Below are 17650 nucleotides of genomic sequence, written 5' to 3'. Positions count from 1 at the left end.
TGGTTGGCTTGATCCCTCAGTAGGTCTCCAAAGCACGACTCTCCTTGCTCATGTCTAAGCTCGTTACCAATAGCCCTAGACTCGTGTCGAGACTACTCCACCAATCATCCAAAATGGCACCGGCTTTCACTCTGTATGGAGCTCGCGGCTCAACCAACACCGATCGAGTCCGTCTGACGCTCTCCGAGGGCGGCTTCACCGATTACGAGCTTGTGCTTGTCAACCTGCAGAAGGGGGAGCAAAAGGTGGGTAAACCATTCCTAATGTACAAAACTGTACCCATGTCGCTGACGCTGCTCCTAGTCCCCTGAGAACATGAAGCGTCACCCGTGGGGCAAGATCCCCGTTGTTACCTTCCCTGACGGCTTTACTCTCTACGAGAGCCGCGCAATCTGCAAGTACCTTGCCAAGAAGTACTCCTTCCCACTCTTGCCAACGGACTCCGACGCCGAGGCCACGGCGCTCTTTGACCAGGCGCAGTCGGAAGAAATGCACTATTTTTCTGACCCCGCTGGTAAAATTGGCTTTGAGAAGTTCGCCAAGAAGTTCATGGGACTGCCTGCCGACGAGGCTGTCGTTTCAGCTGCCCTGAAGTCGGTTGAGATGTTTTTTAATGTGGCAGAAGGTCTTCTGCAAAAACAAGAGTATATGGCTGGGAAGGATTTTACTCTGGTGGATATCTACTACATCCCCATGATTCAAAGACTTTTTGCGTGCGGGTATGGGGATGTCATCCAAAGTCGCAAGGCTGTAAGCGCGTGGTGGGACCGCGTTATCAACAGGCCAGCGATCCAGAAGCTGCTGGCTGCTGACAAGGAAGCTATGGCTGCTGCACGTAAATAGTGTAACATGAACTTAGACTGATAATCAGAAGAAAAAATGTATCACCACAACGCGTCTTGAATATGGAAGAATCTGATGAAACAGGACGTCACAGCGAGTGGCCAATAGGGAGATGATTCACTATGGGGCGATATTAACCGTCGGAAGTGACTACGATAACACGCTTTTACAAGAAATTTCTGATGAACTCATACTGGGGAGAAATAGTCACAAGGGTGAGATTCAAATTCTCAGGATTGTGTGGTGCGCAACGTAAGGGGGGCGATGTCTTACAGGTCGTGGGACAAGGTTCGGGGCAGGGAATGGAGCAACAGATGGTTGATAAACTAATAAGACAGCCGAGCCACATTCCATATTTCCCAATAGATGTCTCTCCTGTCAGCAATCTCAAACCTTTTCTGGCTTCCAACCGACAAAGGCGACCCGCGTGGCCACGAACAGCATAGTCCCGATCGCGCAAGCCGTGCCCCCGAAGGCGATGGCATTGGTGAATGAACCTTGGCTTCTTGAAATGATGGCACCACCAATAGGAGACCCAGTCAGCCCTGCGAACGCTGAGATTGTGAAGACGGTACCACTGCGGACACCAATGTCTCGAATGGGCGAGAGTTTAGCGCAGAGTGCGGGCGTCAGACTGATGCCGGCGCCCGAGGAGATGCCAAAGAGCGACGCAAACAAGATTATGGGTACGTTGCCGGTTGAGGGAAGCCAAAGGGCGAGGATCAGGATTGATGTCAAGGCACCCATGACGATCATTACATTAAAATGCCCGACTTTGTCAGCAATGGCGTTGGGCACGGTTCGACCGAAAAGACTAGAATTTAGATATGAGCTAATCGCTACTCTCAACTGGAGATGAATAGGGGTTTCTTACCTCGTAGCGTTCAGAATGCAGACAAGATACTGCGCTAGGTGGGGCGACATGCCGTGAGCCGTGGCATGGGCGACGATGAACGTGAAAGGAACGAACATGCCCCCTCGAGAGAAGATTCAGTTTCGAGTAAAACGGCGGAGACGGACGTTTGGCCTGAACTCACAGTAGAAGAAAAAGACCGAGATAGTCCACAGCGCGAAGGCTGGCTCTCGCAAAGGCCGGACGAATGCCGCAAACTCCAGAGGACGCTTCGTAGGTTTGATGCGGCTAGTGAGAGCAAAGTTCGCAAACAACAAAAGCGCCAGAATCACGAAGGCACAACAGCGGAGGGTCCAGCCGAAGCCAACCCGGGGGAGCAGGTTGATGATGAGGACCGGGAAGACGATACCACCGAGGGATGAGCCTGCGGCAACGATGCCGAGTGCGGCGCCGCGCTTCTTCAGAAACCAGGTCGATACCTAAAAAGCAGAGAGAAAGAAAAAGGTCACGTTAGTGGGCTTACGTTTACCTGCACCGAGAAAGACAGCGACGTACACTTGAAAATGCAGGGCTAAAGACCATCGACGCCCCAATCGCGGAGCAGACTGCCTGGCTCAGCAGAATCTGGTAGTACGTCTTGGAGATACTGGTCATCATCAAGCCCAGCACGTGCAGGAAGGTGCCGCCCACGAGGAGGTAGCGGGGGCCGAAGTCGTCAAAGACCTTGCCGGCGAAGATGCCGCCGGCGAACATGAAGAAAACTGCTCGAGATCAAAGGTTGGAACAACATACGGATTGTGCTTGCAGGGCAGTGCGACGTACTCTGAAGTGAAGGAATCCAAGCGATTTCAGACGGCGTGTAATCGTGCAGCTGGTGCGACTGGTAATATTCCTGAAAGACGCCAATGACGTTGACCCATCCGAATGACACGACCAAGCAGGCCGTTGCGCCGGCGACTGCAAGCCAGGCCTCCCGTCCTCCTTCAGGATACTCGTTCATCTGCTGCCGCCTTTCTTCCACCTGCAAGGTCTCGACAGAGTCGCCTTGGGGCGGCGGGTACTTGATACTGGCCTTGCCCATCTTCGAGGTGCTGTGGTCCGTCGAAGTGAAGCTTTGAGTTCGAGATACGTCGTCCATGATGATGGCTGATGGCGTTCTTGTCTGCTTGGTTTACAAGGTGTGAGTCGTAAAGATGCAAAATAGAACGAGCTGAAAGCCCATTTTACCTGAGGATCTGCCGTTTTATGGGACGGGATCCAACGGATACCGACCAGAAAAAAGGCCCCGACCCGATTTGGACCCGAATAAGCATGTACAGCCGACGAACACCACATCAGCCCTGTACCAGTGATACAGACCTATTTCCGTCCGCATTGGACGTGGCCGCTCTCGGACGCCGTTGCTAGTGGGGAAATCGTCGGGGACTTCAAGTAGAGTGCACATCATCAAATCGAGACACTTATATGAGGTTGCCTGGCTCTTCTATCGATCTACTCATGTACTGCAAGTCCTCAAGACCACCGATCTCTATTCCATTGAATCATATATACTCACAAAAAGGAATTTCACAATGTCTATCCCAGAGTACGCAAAAGTTCTCATCATCGGCGGTGGCCCAGCCGGGTCGTATGCTGCCTCGGCATTGGCTCGGGAAGGAATCGAGGCTGTCGTCCTCGAAGGCGACAAGTTCCCCAGGTGAGCTCCAGCATACAGATCAGCTGTCGAGCGTTAAATCAGTTCTAAAACAAGAATCGTCAGATACCATATCGGAGAGAGCATGCTCCCATCCTTGCGCCACTTCTTCAGATTTGTTGACCTCGACGAGACATTCGTTCAGCACGGCTTCTACAAGAAGGTAGCTACATCAAAGAAGGTTCCCAATACGCTTTTGAAAACAATGCCTGATTGTCTTGTCTACATAGATCGGTGCCGCATTTGTGTTGAACAACAAGGACCCAGCTTGTAAGTTGACAGACTGTTGCAAAATGCACTGGCATTTTGACCTCCCTTAACATCCAACAGACACCGACTTCATCGGTGCCGGTGGCCCGAATGCTTATTCCTGGAACGTCATCCGTTCTGAGTCCGATGAGCTCATCTTCCGGCACGCGGGCAAGAGCGGCGCACAAATCTTCGATGGCGTCAAGGTCTCGACCATAGAGTTCACGCCACACGAGGGCCCGACCACTGCCGATGAAAAGACCGTGGATCCTGGCCGCCCTGTGTCGGCTACCTGGACGCGTAAGGAGTATGGCACTACGGGCGTGATCAAATTCGACTATCTCATCGACGCCAGTGGCCGTCTGGGCATTATGAGCACCAAGTACCTCAAGAACCGCCACTTCAACCAGGGTCTCAAGAACGTTGCCAGCTGGGGCTACTGGAAGGGTGCCGGACGGTACGGTGTCGGGACGCCACAGGAGGGTGTTCCGTACTTCGAGGCTCTATCAGGTTTGCAATCTCTCATACCCGCGTTTCGGTCTGATGGGAATAATTCTGATGTTTCCAACTCCAGATGGTAGCGGCTGGTGTTGGTTCATCCCTCTGCACAACGACACCGTGTCGGTGGGCGTGGTCATCAACCAGGAGGTCGCTACCCGCAAAAAGAGAGAGATGGGATCTCCAGGTGGCAAGGCTTTCTATCTGGAAATGCTGAAGGCCGTGCCCAGAATCCTTGGACCAATGCTCAAGGACGCCTCGCTCGTTACTGACGAGATCAAGTCCGCTTCCGACTGGTCCTATAGCGCCTCGTCTTATGCAAGCTACAACACCCGCATCGTCGGTGACGCCGGTTGCTTCATCGACCCTTTCTTCTCATCGGGTGTTCATCTGGCTGTTGCTAGCGGACTTTCGGCTGCCGCAACTATCTGCGCCTCGATCAAGGGCCAGTGTACCGAGCACGAAGCTCTCGAGTGGCACTCGAAGAAGGTTTCTGAGGGCTACACCCGCTTCCTGCTCATTGTCCTGAGCGCACTCAAGCAGATCAGAGAGCACGACGAACCTGTACTCAGCGACTGGGATGAGCAAGGTTTCGAGCGTGCATTCGCCCACTTCCGACCTAGTGAGTCCAGTTAAACTGTCCTGTTTAAACCCGCGTGTTTTTGACAAATTGCAGTCATTCAAGGAACAGCCGACACCCATGGCAAGCTTACTCAAGAAGAGGTTACCAAGACAGTTGACTTTTGCTTAAGCGCCTTTGCTCAGCCCGTGGACGCCGCCAAGCGCGAAGCTGTCCTGAAGCGAGTTGAGGACCTTCAGATTTCCGGCCGCGCCAAGAGCCACAAGGAACTCGAGGCATACCTCACGCCTGATGAGATGCGCATCCTCAACACTGTGCGTGCTCGAGAGATGGTGCGTTCTGAGGACACTGTTAACATCGACACCTTCACCTCTGACACCATCGACGGCCGTGCCCTGAACATGGTTCACGGCTCTCTCGGCCTCATCTCCGCGGAAGAGGCTGCTAAGAAGGCGGTTAAGAAGTCCGGCGACCTTCTGGGTCAAATGATGGGTGAAGACAAGAAGCTGGCCCAGGCTTCGGTGACCCCAGTCGCAAGCAACTGAGGAGCAGGAGGGGATGAAAAAGGCACCTAAAGGTGAGGATGTAACATGCTAGAGCTTTACCCCTAGCCATCCCAGACAAAATATTAACTGGCTTGTGCAAGAGTTACTCCAGAGACATAGAAAATGGCCGATTGAAATTCATTATCTACAACATGATTACATAGGATGCATGTAGACATGGGCGTGATTGTCCCTCCGCAAGACTCACGTTTCTGACGAGACTATTGTGTATACCTTGCTGACCAGCAGTTGCCCGGACTCTCCGTGGCTTAAAAATATCGTGCACCTGGCCATAAGTGTATCCGCGTATACATCAGAAAGTTCCCTTCGATCGGCCACTTCTAACCCCACTTCCTGTTCTATAAGCCTTGACGCCTTCATCTATCGTGCTGGCTATAGGATGTAACCTGCCAATCTCGGTCCGCAGCTCCGCATCTCGATCCGGCGAGAATTCAAGAGCCCCCAAGAGAACAGTTTTCAGTGTCTGATGGAAGAAGCGCAGGAAACACACTGAAAGGGGTTCAGGTTGAGGTCTAGTATCCTTCAGGACCAGTTCAAGGTCAATCAGCCACAATTCTAACAAGCCCATGAGAGATGCCCTCTCGGATAGGAGTTGGAGAGCGCTCGTCGATGATTTGCAAATCGAAACTTTGTCGAGGAACTCAAGCATTGTGAGAGCAATCCTCGTAAGCCCCGTTCGTATATCTGGTGCAATCGTACGCAGATTGCGAGATTCAGCGGACTGCTGATGCGGCGGAGTCAACCACACAGCCGTCCTTGTCCCGCTGATATCGACTGCTGCTGGAGGGTCCGCGAATTTGCAAGGTGCGGCGAACAGCTTGATGATGAAAACGTCGAGCAGAGGCATCTGCTTGTGATACCCCGGCATCAATTTGCCATCAACCAGATACGGCCTGGCTCTATGTTCATGCATGATGCTGAGCCCCTGGATAATGTGACGGGCCATGGCGGCGTAGTTCCCGCGCACTTGCTCAATGCTGATAAACAGCTGACAGCAGAGTAACGCCGACTTCAGTCCGTGGGGGCCCGGGAAAGACAGCTTCGATGCGAGCCCCCCTAAAGCCATGCAGTATTGCTGGAGGCCATAGTCATAAGCGATGCTCGGAGTCCGCCCCGTGACTGACAGTGCAACAGTTCCGCACGCCTCGAGATGTTGCCGAAGAGCTCTGAGGGACGAGACTGCGTGGCGAACTAGCGGGTCATTTAGACTGGCTTGGAGGATTTGCCTGGCTTCTTCGTTGAGGCCTAGCTTCACGTCAAACATGGTCTTGGTTGAGAAGTAGCGGCCGAGGAGCTCGACGTCCTGCGGGGCGATCTCGATCCCGGTCAATGTGGGCTGGATGATTCGTAAACTAGCAGCCCCTGAATTGCTACCGCCGGAAGAACAGTTATCTGTGGCTTTGCCAGTGAACACGAGTCGGAAAGGAGACTCGTAGCCCTCGCAAGTACGGCCAGTACCGAGACATTTTTGGCAGAACGGCTTGTTCTCGTCGCATTTGACCCTTCTTATCCTATCATAGGGGCCAAGTTAGCACAAATATTCACTTCAAAGCCTACTGCCCGCCTAGAGCCTCACTATCACGGCTTGGCGGCGATGAGATCTTAGACTGACCTGCAGGTAGCACAACCTGTTTTCACCTTGTTTTTGCATTGGATATTCCGCCTGCGGGCGACCACCGTTGCGGACATGGTTGGGCGGGCCAGCAGATACTCGTTTGTCACGCAGCGCCTTACAGAGAAAGTATGGTTAGAGAGAAGCAAGAAACTTGAGATGGCGAATCAAGCAATGCACCCTGATTCGTCGCCGGATCCCAGAGGCGGCTGACAATCCAGGCAGTCCGATTGTTGAGGTAGTGACGCCGGAACGGGGATTATCTAACTACCGTATCCTCCCGCGAGGTCCAGACAAAGCTATCAAGCAGGCTAGCCAAATGTGGCTAGTATGTTTTCAAAAGCGGCTAGTAGGTACTTTTGTCGCTAAGCCTAATATAGAAACCAGTCAGCCTATCTACCTCCTACCTACCTACCGTTTTTGCTGCTCTTTGCCCCTCAACTATCTGCTTATGTACACGACTGACCCTGGCTTTCTGCCAGCACACTATACCTCTTACAGCGGCCGTAGTACCTCTTGCCGTTAGACTGGCTTACTAGCTTTGTCTAGACCTCGCGAGGGGTCACGGTACCTATATATGTAAGGGATGATTAGGTACATGCTAAGCTAACGGTGCTAATTAAATCGTATTGATGCCTAGTTAAAGTGGGGTCCTGCAGACAAGTGGGTAGAGATAATTGTATTTTATCTATTATTAAATGTCCTAAGACCATGTAAGCGCGCTTCACTTATCCAGCGGCTGTCTTGTTGGTAGTGGCTAAGCTGTTAGGGCTAATAGAAAGGTAAATTATACTTAAAACTAATAAAGCACTGTGCCCTCGATCTAATGCATTCTCGGTGCGTTGCGATATTATCTGACTAGGTCCTCTAAAAAAACCTTTACTACTCTGATCAAATGACTGTATACTAAGATGGGGGAGAGACGAAACCATGGAGAGGAATGCGAGTGTTTGTTTGCCTTTGCTCTCCTTGGAAAAGCATGCAGCAGGTGGTTCAAGCAGAATTACGGCTATTCAACTAGCGAAAGAGTAATCTAAAATACACAGGCACGCGGTTGCGTTCAAGTTTGTTGTGGCATTGGTAATGTTGAACTCGAAGACCAGCGTGCCTGACACTGTGCAGTTTTTTGGGGGCCAATCTTGCCGTTCACCATAAGTTCCACATCCACAGTGTCGTCCCAACAAGAGAAACGCAGAGGGTAATATAGTGATCTGTAAGTGAGTTGAAAGCCATCCTAATCAGTAGGGTAAGTCAATACTTAAACAGAATGAATTACAGGGAGCCTTCTAAAGGAAACATTGTTATTGAACTTGAAGTGTCCCGTCGGTACAAATACAATAGAAAGAAGGCCTAGAAGGATAATAAGCATCAGCGCAAGGCAACACAAAGGTCTTGCTGGACATTTTACGCGGTTGGACCGTAAAGATGCCAGCTTCGTTCTGCTATCGTAGCAGTGACCGCAGGACAGATCGCCAAGACAATAGACAACCAGCCTTACAGATATAAATCTTATTATCAGTCTTAATAATAATAAAATACTCTATACGTTTCTAGTTATTTAACTTAGACGCTATTAATATAATAAGATAGGGGATCTATAAATATTTTATCTTAAAATACTAATATCTATTTATTAATAAAGCCAGCCTATAGACAGTAACAAAAGAGTATAAGAATCTATATTATAGACTACATAGGCAGGGAAAAGATAGTTTACAGAATCTTTCTATTTTAGAAATACAATCTATAATATACCTATTTATCTTGCACTAGATCTATTTCTCTTGTTTAATTCTATGCCTAAGATCTTATACCTTAATAAGCGTTTGTAGATACCTTAATTCTAACAGCTTTAAAGGGCTGTGCTTGTCACAGTACAAATGCTATATGGTGGTAGATATCTTAGTGCAGTAGCCAGATACCCAACAGGCACGTAGACATTCTTGTCTCTATAGGGTATATATACCACTACCACCAGACCCTCTATCCAGATAGAAGATCAACCTCAATAGAATACTGAGTTATCTATATTGTCCTGTGTTACTTGTTCAGCTCCCTGTTATTACTTGCCTTTCTTACTGCTTTACTCTTACGCTTTACCTTTGCGCTATGTTACTTTATAATACTCTGGTGTATTTATATAACACTACTATGACCTAGCTATTCCTATAGGATCTAGAATAGCCACTAGGAAGTCTATATTAATAGTGTCAGTATAATACCAAAGTATTTAACCATTAGGCGTAAGCTAGTAAAAGTATCCTATAGGAAAGATATAATACTATAGGCCTAGCTCTATGTAATTTTAGTAAGAGTAATTATTATTATTATTATAAGTAAACTAGTTAAGATTTACTAATAAAGGTAGATTTGATATTTAGGTGTAGACTCTTAAGAGAACTAATAAGTCTGCTGTGTAGGGCTACCCTACTCTAGTGGACAAGTATGGTTTACTATTTAACGAGGACGGACTAGAATAGACTAAAGCGATGTCTAGCCGTCTATACTTAATATTAGTTAGCTACTCCCGCTGTCTACAAGCCAGCAAGTCTATTATTTCCCTTTGAGAAGCTTTCACATCTCAGACTTCGGCGAATAGTCACCGTCACCTCGGGAAGTCTTTCATCCCATCGTAATTGTTTAAGAGATTGCCGAGCATTGGAGTAGGTAGGTCAGCGATTGAGCAGGAAAGTCTCCGAAGGCTAGTTGCCAAATGACAAATGCTTTTGCCGTAATCTAAGTCTTAGTAAAACTTTAGCAAGAACTTATTTTCCTCTTGTTGGTTACTGACCTAATGGATCTTTTGGAGTTGAGATTAAGCGGGGGATCGTGTGATTGGTTACACCAAAAGGCATTTGCCTCAAAGGGGCACCACCTGATCATTCAGCCGATGGGCTTGCACCGGTCTCCGTGTAGCCAATCCCAATGTTGGCATCAAAACACTAGAATACCTAAAACATGTTATCATTACTCTCTATCACGGCTGACAGGACTCTGTGTACCTCAGAGAGTCTCGACATGAGGGATGACTTCTGAGGCAAGGGTATTACTTCAGTAAAAAGCCTTGTGGATGCAGTCCTTCAAGTCGATAACCGTCTGCGGTGCACGAATCACTAATCATTGCTCTGGTCATCCTAAGGGGATGGTGTATGGAGCTCAGGGACATGTCAGACATTGTGCATTACTATGGACTTGATTGCTGTCATCACTGGCACACAGTAACGCACAATTGAAGCTCTAATTAGATTATGTTTCATCGACTACACTTTGGTGATGCAGCCTCCAAAGTCTCGTTCATACGTCCAAGTTATCCACCTAATTACTTGTTGGATAATCAGAGCACCGAGTACGAAGAGTAAGGCTGCTTCAAAAATAATTTTCATTGCATTCTTCCAATAACGCTCGTACCGCCGCAAGGACATCGCATACCACGACAGATCATCCCTTTCGGCTTTCAAGCCAGAGTCTATCGAAGACGTCAGTTGTAATATTCAAGCTGGCTTTTCCTTTAGACACATACCTCGCTGTGTAAGAAGTACCTTGTCCAAGACGTGTGAAACACCACCATAGATGAGCACGTCCTGCTTCAAAACTCGCGATTGGTTGACGAAGAGGCGACCCGCGGAGTCACGGCTCAAGTTTAGCTTGAGACCGCTCAAGGCTGTAACCTCAGCACCGCTCGTTTCAAAAGCCGTGTGGTATAGGACGCGTTTGGGGATTACGTGGTTGTTGATAGTAGCCCTGAGATCTCCCAGCGTGACAGATTCAAGTTGAGAGATACATTTCTCCACCGCTTCATTGCTTGGCAACATAATCGTCGTGTCTTGCAGAGATTCTAATAGCTCACTCATCTGAGCCTTTTGCAGGAGGCTCCAGAACTTGTCCAGATTTCCCAAGTTGGTTGTTTCCGACAGGTTATGGGGAAGCACGAGGTTCTCGCCGATTGTGTGCAATACGCCCGAGTCGTAGTAGATGTCGGCTTCGACGATGGGTAAAACCTTTTGAATCCCACATTCTACTCGAAATGGGCCCTCATCATCGTCAGCCGTCAGCTTGACCACGGCACCGTCCGAAACATTCGTGAGGATTGGTGGTCGGAGGACGGAATGAACAAGCTGCGTCTCGATTCCCAACAGGGCATTCGTCGAATCGTAGGAGCCCATTAGGAAATGGTACTTCATGATGCCTCTTGCAAACTCTGGATCGATCGAGCTCAGGTTCATGCCCCACTTGGCGAGGTATTCGAAAGCATCGTAGTTCATCGCTAAGAGCGTCGAGTTCCTTGCCTCTTCGAACATGCTAATAAGATCTAGCTCCACTAAGAGGTCATGGAGCATTGTGAGTGACCCATGATGAGCGAGGACATGTTTCAGCGACCCTCCCGCAGCCAAGCAGGGGAGAATGGCGAACGCTGACAGGATTCGTAAATGCATTTTTTACGTAGCCAGAATAACGCGAAGAATCTGGCCTCTGAATATTGATCACGAAGAAAGTTGAATGTTTCGACCTATAATGAGAAGAACCTAGCCGGGTCCACCAGAGCTGTCTGGTCATGTTACGATTAAGTTTGTGGGGATGATAGGGACCGGGCAGGTTGCCGAAACGCACTGGTCGGTATCTGATTGCCGCCTTTACCACCGCCACAGTGCCCCGAATATGGCTCAGCGTGCCCTTTAACCATACTAATACCTAATCTGGGCGTGTAGCTGGGAGCAAATTCCAGTCCTAGCATCGCCCGAACCACCAACTCTCGACGTGGCGAGCTATTCTTGGTCGATGACTCCTAGAGCTTCGTTTCCGAGACCCGTCACCATGCAGCTTATGACCGTTCTTTCGTGCGCTTTGCGTATATGGGCTCCTACTTGGTGCCAAGGACCAATTCCCCTCCAGTTGGATGATGCCAAGCAAACATCACCAGCCCGGCAGTTTGTCCGCTTCGAGTTACACATCACCTCTGGGAAGGTGGACGTAATCGGTGTGGGCCCAAGAGATGCCATTCTCGTCAATGGGACGTTCGTAGGCCCCACACTGCGGCTCAGTCAGGGAGATGATGTCGAGTTCTTGGTGCGGAATTATCTACGAGAAGACACCACGATGCATTTTCATGGCATAGAGCAACGGACGACGCCATGGAGTGACGGCGTTCCTGGGCTTACGCAGCGCCAAATCCATGCCGGAGCCTCTTTTCTCTACCGATGGACGGCAGAGGAGGCCGGGACCTTCTTTTATCACGCCCATTCCAAGGGCCAGCTGATGGATGGCCTCTATGGCGCAATCATCGTAGACGCATCGCCCGAAGCTAAGAGACCATTCCATCTCATCAGCCGTGATGAATCTGAGGAACAAGCCATGCGCGCGGCCGAGTCGAGAAATCAGCCACTGCTACTTGCCGACTGGAGCCAGTACAAGTTTGACGACTTTTACCACATCGAAACAACGGCAAACTTCGACTTGGCCTGCACCGATGCCATAATCGTCAACGGACTCGGATCTCAATACTGCTTGGACCAGACCACGTTGGACAACATGACCAATCCCGTCATCCTCAAGATGCTGAAAGACCTCGGTGAGAACCACATGACAGCAAAAGGCTGCGTGCCACCGATTCAAGCGCTGCAGGGAGACTATGACATAGATTTTGGGAAGCTCCCGCCGCATGCTGTAAGGGAGTGCGTTGGGGGAAGAAACCCCAAAGGCAACTTCACTTTCAGTGTCGATGAGGAACTGGGCTGGGCGGCCCTGACTTTTGTCAACGTTGGCGGCCTCTACCCATTGCAAGTTTCTATCGACAACCACGAACTTCACATCTACGCAGTGGACGGGCAGTACATTCACCCAGTAGTTGCTGATCGCGTGTACGTCGGCAACGGAAACCGGGTGTCAGTCTTGGTGAAGCTTGACCAGGAACCTGCGCGGTACACTATCGGAATAGCCAATGGCCTTTTGAACCAAATCCTCGGGGGCTTTGCAGAGATGACGTATGGCGATGCTGCCTACCAACCGCGTCACCAAAAGCCAAAGATGAATTACGCGGGCCAGCCCCTGATCGACCAAATCCGCTCATTCAGACCAGAAGAAGGCCGGCCGTATCCTGAACAGCGACCGGCTAGGCGACCTCAACGGACAGTCAAGCTGGTTTTGAGAAAGCCTGGTCGCCCTCATGGTGCGTACGAGTGGAGTCTTTCTGGCCATGAGCTGTACAACTTAACGGCAGAAGAACTGGATCCGCCCATGCTCTTCCAGGTGCCTGCCAAAGCACCCGATAGCGAGCTGGTGATTCTTTCACCAGTTGGTGACTGGGTAGACATGATCTTGGAGACCGAGGGACCGTTTGCTCAAAGTCACCCCATTCACAAGCATGGGAACAAGGTGTTCTTTCTTGGTTCTGGGATCGGGAGGTTTCCGTGGAGCAGTGTAGAAGAAGCTGAACGAAGCCTTCCGGCGGGGTCGTTCAACTTCGAGAACCCAGCTCATCTCGACACGTTTACCACACCTGACATTGCCGGTAACGCACCTGCTGTCTGGACAGTCGTGAGATATCAGGTTACAAATCCGGGTGCTTGGCTTCTGCACTGTCATGTGCAGACTCACCAGGCTGGAGGAATGGGTATTGTCTTGATGGACGGCATTGACCAGTTTCCGAAGGTCCCACTGGAGTACCGCGAATGGAACGGGTTCTCTCCGCCCTCGTAGCAAAGCGCTATCAGGTCCATTATTTTTTGGAAATTGCTACAAGTTTTGTCATGTAACTTGCATTCCAGCCCAGCGTGTAGTCATCATTACCTGGACTCCTAGACTCCTGGAGGTGTTCTTCCTTGAGCCTGGTGGTTGTCTCTCTCTCTGCTTGGCATCACAGTACCGACACTTGCATTCTCCTACTGGTTAGCACAGTTTGAATAGAACAGTTTGATATCCTTCAAGTTTTAAATCGTTTCTATCCCTGGAATGGAATGGTTGTATGCAGCGGTTTACATTGGCACGCAGGTGGTAAAACATTACTTCCTTGGCTTGGGTGCGGAATTCCACGGAAGTCCACCATCAATAGGCTCGTTCCGAACCCTCTGTGCAATCAGATCCTCCCATTTCTCTTTTGATAAAGTGGGGATACCAAGAGCCTTGTTACCCTCTCCATCCCAGTCGGTCTTGTATTTGCCACCAAAAATGGTGTAGTGGATGACGAGAAACGTCGCGAAGATGGGAGGTGGTTCCTCTCCAGCTATCTTGAACATGCCCAGACCCTCCTGGAGCTTGGCCTCCGCATCGACGTGAGAGATGGACCACTTCGTGCCGGACTTCTCTTGAGCAATCTCAAGTATCTCTTTTTGAGACGTCACAACATCATGGATGTGAATGGGCCCGCTCTCCATCTCCTTCGTCTTGCTCAAGATAGAGACAACAGCTTTTCCGATGGTGTAGCCCCGCGTCATGCTGACTTTGTGGCTACCGTTTCTCCCGTCGCCCACTTGAAGCGCAGTCCTGTCTTGGAAGTTGTACGCATACGCCCCGTTCAGCACGCAACCGATAATGGGGCCAGTCTGAATGATGGTCCACTTCATGTCTGCGTTCTTTGCCTTCTTCCGCAGGTAGTCCTGGATGCCGACCGCATCTCTGTAGAACGGCAACTTGGCAACATGAGGATTGGTTGAGAGCGCGGTGAAGTCGCTGGGGATGAAGTGCTTGACCGTGCCTACGGCGACTGCGGCGTCAATAAGCTTGTACTGGTGCGACCAGCCTGCCGTCGAGATGGTCGATACGACGGCATCTTGGCCCTCCAACGCCTCTGCGAGGCTTTTCGTGGATTCGTAGTCTACGACCCGGACGTTAACCTTGTTGTCTGGGTTCGAGCGAGAGAGGAGTGTCACGTTGAAGCCGGCGTCGACGAGTTTGTCGTAGACGTATCCTCCGACATATCCTTTCTGCCCATACAAGTCAGTATTCCGTTCTCGCCCGCACGCCACGCAGCGATGCTTCCTTACCCCAACTAATGCGACGTTATGAATCTCGGTAGTAGTAAGACCAGGCATTTTGGCAAGCAGTGTGTGTGAAGTGACGTCGTTGAATAGCAGACCTCCAGTTCAATTTCAAATGCCTTTGCCTGGTGTAATATGAACACGCAGACAGGCCAGCGTGTATCCAGCGCTGACGGGGCCGGTGAATGCTCCTAACTGTCCGTCACAGGGTGCTGTTCGTTCGCCGCCGTGCTTCCCCGGGGTGGCGGAACCGCCCAAGACTTGGTGAACGTACTAACTAAGCTTTCGGCGATTCGACAACACCCATGTCGCCGACTCGGGCAATTGCCCAGTACCTTTTGTTGACGTATGATCCAGCTTCCTCTGGAGTCCACTTATGCCAAGTCCATCTGACCGCAATCCTGCAATCTGCCAGTCGTCGTAAAACTCCAAGATATTGAATCATGTTTGGTGCAGGTCTACAACAGTGGGTGCTCAACCTCTCGAAGCTGGCATCCAGCAACCGGATCCTGCATGAGAGTCTGAACTCTGCTGCAGCAGTGGAAGACGCGGTTGCGTCTTCAACATCATGTGTAAGTTCTCTAAACTAATTAGCTCTTTGTATTCGGCTTCCTAATTATCTCTGAAAGTGTGAAGCACTTGTCGAGATGATGGGCAGCCACAATGTGTTGATACCCCGCGACACAGCTTACAACTCGTCGGTCGGCTCGTATTTCAGTCTCAAGAACGCAGAGACCCGCCCGGCCTGCGTTGTCATTCCCGAGTCATCTAATGATGTCTCGATCGCGGTGAGATCTCTCACTCGGGGCTTTGAGCTGCGTAAGAACCATTGCAAGTTTGCCATCCGCGGCGGCGGGCATACTCCCTACAAGGGAGCCGCAAGCATCAACAACGGAGTCTTGATCAACCTGGCTCGTCTTCCGGCCTCCGGTGTCTCATCAGATCGAAAGACCATCGTCGTGAGCCCCGGCCAGACTTGGGATCAGGTCACTGAGCAACTTGACCCATACGACCTTAGCACCCTGGGCGCTCGAGTCGCCGGTGTTGGTGTGGGCGGTGCAGTCCTCGGCTGCGGTACCTCGTTCTTCTCGCCTCGCTATGGCTTCATTTGCGACCTGGTTGAAGACTTCGAGGTTGTCCTCGCCAGTGGTGACATCGTTCATGCGAACGAGCAAGAGAACAAGGACCTGTGGAAAGCCCTCAGAGGCGGCGCAAACAACTTCGGGGTCGTCACGGCCATCACCATGCAAGCGTTCCCCCAGGGAAAGTTCTGGGGAGGCCAGACGTTCCACGATATCTCAACCCGCAAGGAGCATTTCAAGGCACATGCGGATCTCGCATCGATGCAACCGTACGACCCCTACGTGCACTACATCAACAACCTCGTTCTCAGCAACGCCACCAGAAGCTGGTTTATTGGCAACAGCTTGCAGTATACCAAGAGCGCCCCACCTGTCATCGAGCCGGCTGTCTTCAAGCCTTTTCTCAACATCGCTCAGAAGCCGCTATTCCCAGGTGGCCCAACCAACACTCTTCGCGTCGACAACGTCACATCAGTCTCTCGCGAGTACGCCGCGTTGGCGACATACCCAAAAAGATGGCTGTTCGCCACCGTCAGCTTCGCACCTTCCGAGGAAATGATGGAAGAATTCTTCCAAATGGCCAACAAAACCTTCCAGCGTTACCTGGATCTCGGTGGCTTCTCAGTTGCCATGGCCCATCAGCCAGTTCCATCCGTCATGGCCGAGCGCCGTGGGGCATTGGACTCTATGGGCCCCATCCAGACGGAAGGCAACCTCATCTACATCCACCTGGCAGTCTCTGTCGACGGCGATGAGGGGTTTAGCGATGATATCATTGAGCAGGCAGTGAAAGACCTGGTCGAGGGTGCCGAGCGTAAGGCAAAGGAGATGGGTGTTTACCGCAACTACCTGCAGGCGACCTACGCTGAAAGTTGGCAAAGCCCGCTGCTTCGTCGTAGCCCCAGCACGTTGGAGGAAATGATTGCAACAAGCCGGAAGTATGATCCCAAGCAGGTTTTCCAGAGACAGGTTCCGGGCGGATTCAAGCTGCCTCGGGGAGTTGGTCTGCAGGAGGAGCTGTGATGCCGCCGAAATCTACATGGATGATAGCACTGCAATACAATTAGCATTGAAACTGAAACGCGAACTGTAAACCACCACTGTCGAATTGGCTTTCGCTACCCTTTGGGGGAACCGGAAACTCATCTCGACAATAAGAAAAGCCTGTTTGTCCGGCTTTCGTGCCAAGGTTGATGCAAACGTACTCTTGTGGGTAGACGGATGCTCGGCCCTGTTTTCTGTCTCTGGCAAGGAAACGCCGCCGAGCAACGTCAATTAGGTAGACGATATGGGCATGATCGTGCTGAACATATTCCATGGTGGTATTCTTTACCTGTTACCCCCCCCTTTGGTGATCAGATACCGTCCTGGGTGTGTGACGGAAGAGTCCTCCGAGGAAAAGTGAACTCAAAAGCGATGTGCGAAGCTTTCGGCGCCACGTAGAGCAAGCAAAGTGGCAACATGCTTCCATCTCTTGTTAGCCGCCATTTGAAACTCGCAACTTGCCGAGCCTCCGGTAGACTCCATTATCTAGCAAGCTCCATTCTTTGAGGATCGCCGATTGCCGGCTGGGCTCGGGCTTGAAGACCGGCGACCAGGTCCCCGAGACATTTCAGCAGGGACATCATCGGTAGCTTCTCGTGGATCTTGCTGTTTCCCTTCAATGAGGAAAGGTGGTAAACTCACCGGGGATCTTAATGTTTC

General features: G+C 50.8%; 8 protein-coding genes across 8 annotated transcripts; 4 read left to right on the top strand and 4 right to left on the bottom strand.

Moving 5' to 3' along the window:
* Positions 1 to 113: 113 nt before the first annotated feature.
* GLRG_08628 (glutathione S-transferase domain-containing protein) lies at positions 114 to 843 on the top strand (the record flags this gene model as incomplete). The annotated part of the gene is made up of 2 exons (XM_008099528.1): positions 114 to 245; positions 304 to 843. The coding sequence occupies 2 exons, from the start codon at positions 114 to 116 to the stop codon at positions 841 to 843; spliced, it is 672 nt and encodes a 223-aa protein (XP_008097719.1).
* A 387-nt stretch (positions 844 to 1230) lies between these two features.
* Positions 1231 to 2834, bottom strand: GLRG_08627 (major facilitator superfamily transporter; the record flags this gene model as incomplete). The annotated part of the gene is made up of 5 exons (XM_008099527.1): positions 1231 to 1657; positions 1718 to 1820; positions 1881 to 2175; positions 2252 to 2457; positions 2519 to 2834. 5 exons carry the CDS (start codon positions 2832 to 2834, stop codon positions 1231 to 1233), a joined length of 1347 nt encoding a protein of 448 aa, XP_008097718.1.
* Positions 2835 to 3267: 433 nt separating this feature from the next.
* Positions 3268 to 5261, top strand: GLRG_08626 (uncharacterized protein; the record flags this gene model as incomplete). The annotated part of the gene is made up of 6 exons (XM_008099526.1): positions 3268 to 3392; positions 3456 to 3552; positions 3620 to 3659; positions 3720 to 4148; positions 4213 to 4758; positions 4813 to 5261. The coding sequence occupies 6 exons, from the start codon at positions 3268 to 3270 to the stop codon at positions 5259 to 5261; spliced, it is 1686 nt and encodes a 561-aa protein (XP_008097717.1).
* A 313-nt stretch (positions 5262 to 5574) lies between these two features.
* GLRG_08625 (uncharacterized protein) lies at positions 5575 to 6971 on the bottom strand (the record flags this gene model as incomplete). Its single annotated transcript, XM_008099525.1, has 2 exons — positions 5575 to 6793; positions 6895 to 6971. The coding sequence occupies 2 exons, from the start codon at positions 6969 to 6971 to the stop codon at positions 5575 to 5577; spliced, it is 1296 nt and encodes a 431-aa protein (XP_008097716.1).
* Positions 6972 to 10228: 3257 nt separating this feature from the next.
* Positions 10229 to 11231, bottom strand: GLRG_08624 (fasciclin domain-containing protein; the record flags this gene model as incomplete). Its single annotated transcript, XM_008099524.1, has 2 exons — positions 10229 to 10255; positions 10434 to 11231. 2 exons carry the CDS (start codon positions 11229 to 11231, stop codon positions 10229 to 10231), a joined length of 825 nt encoding a protein of 274 aa, XP_008097715.1.
* A 475-nt stretch (positions 11232 to 11706) lies between these two features.
* GLRG_08623 (multicopper oxidase) lies at positions 11707 to 13587 on the top strand (the record flags this gene model as incomplete). The annotated part of the gene is made up of 1 exon (XM_008099523.1): positions 11707 to 13587. The coding sequence occupies one exon, from the start codon at positions 11707 to 11709 to the stop codon at positions 13585 to 13587; it is 1881 nt and encodes a 626-aa protein (XP_008097714.1).
* Positions 13588 to 13889: 302 nt separating this feature from the next.
* On the bottom strand, positions 13890 to 14918 carry GLRG_08622 (uncharacterized protein; the record flags this gene model as incomplete). Its single annotated transcript, XM_008099522.1, has 2 exons — positions 13890 to 14810; positions 14871 to 14918. The coding sequence occupies 2 exons, from the start codon at positions 14916 to 14918 to the stop codon at positions 13890 to 13892; spliced, it is 969 nt and encodes a 322-aa protein (XP_008097713.1).
* Positions 14919 to 15511: 593 nt separating this feature from the next.
* Positions 15512 to 16969, top strand: GLRG_08621 (FAD binding domain-containing protein; the record flags this gene model as incomplete). Its single annotated transcript, XM_008099521.1, has 1 exon — positions 15512 to 16969. One exon carries the CDS (start codon positions 15512 to 15514, stop codon positions 16967 to 16969), a length of 1458 nt encoding a protein of 485 aa, XP_008097712.1.
* Positions 16970 to 17650: the final 681 nt, after the last annotated feature.

This window comes from Colletotrichum graminicola, assembly GCF_000149035.1.
Source record: "Colletotrichum graminicola M1.001 genomic scaffold supercont1.42, whole genome shotgun sequence".
In the NCBI taxonomy this organism is placed as follows: domain Eukaryota; kingdom Fungi; phylum Ascomycota; class Sordariomycetes; order Glomerellales; family Glomerellaceae; genus Colletotrichum; species Colletotrichum graminicola.
This window is presented reverse-complemented; position numbering and strand designations above follow the sequence as displayed.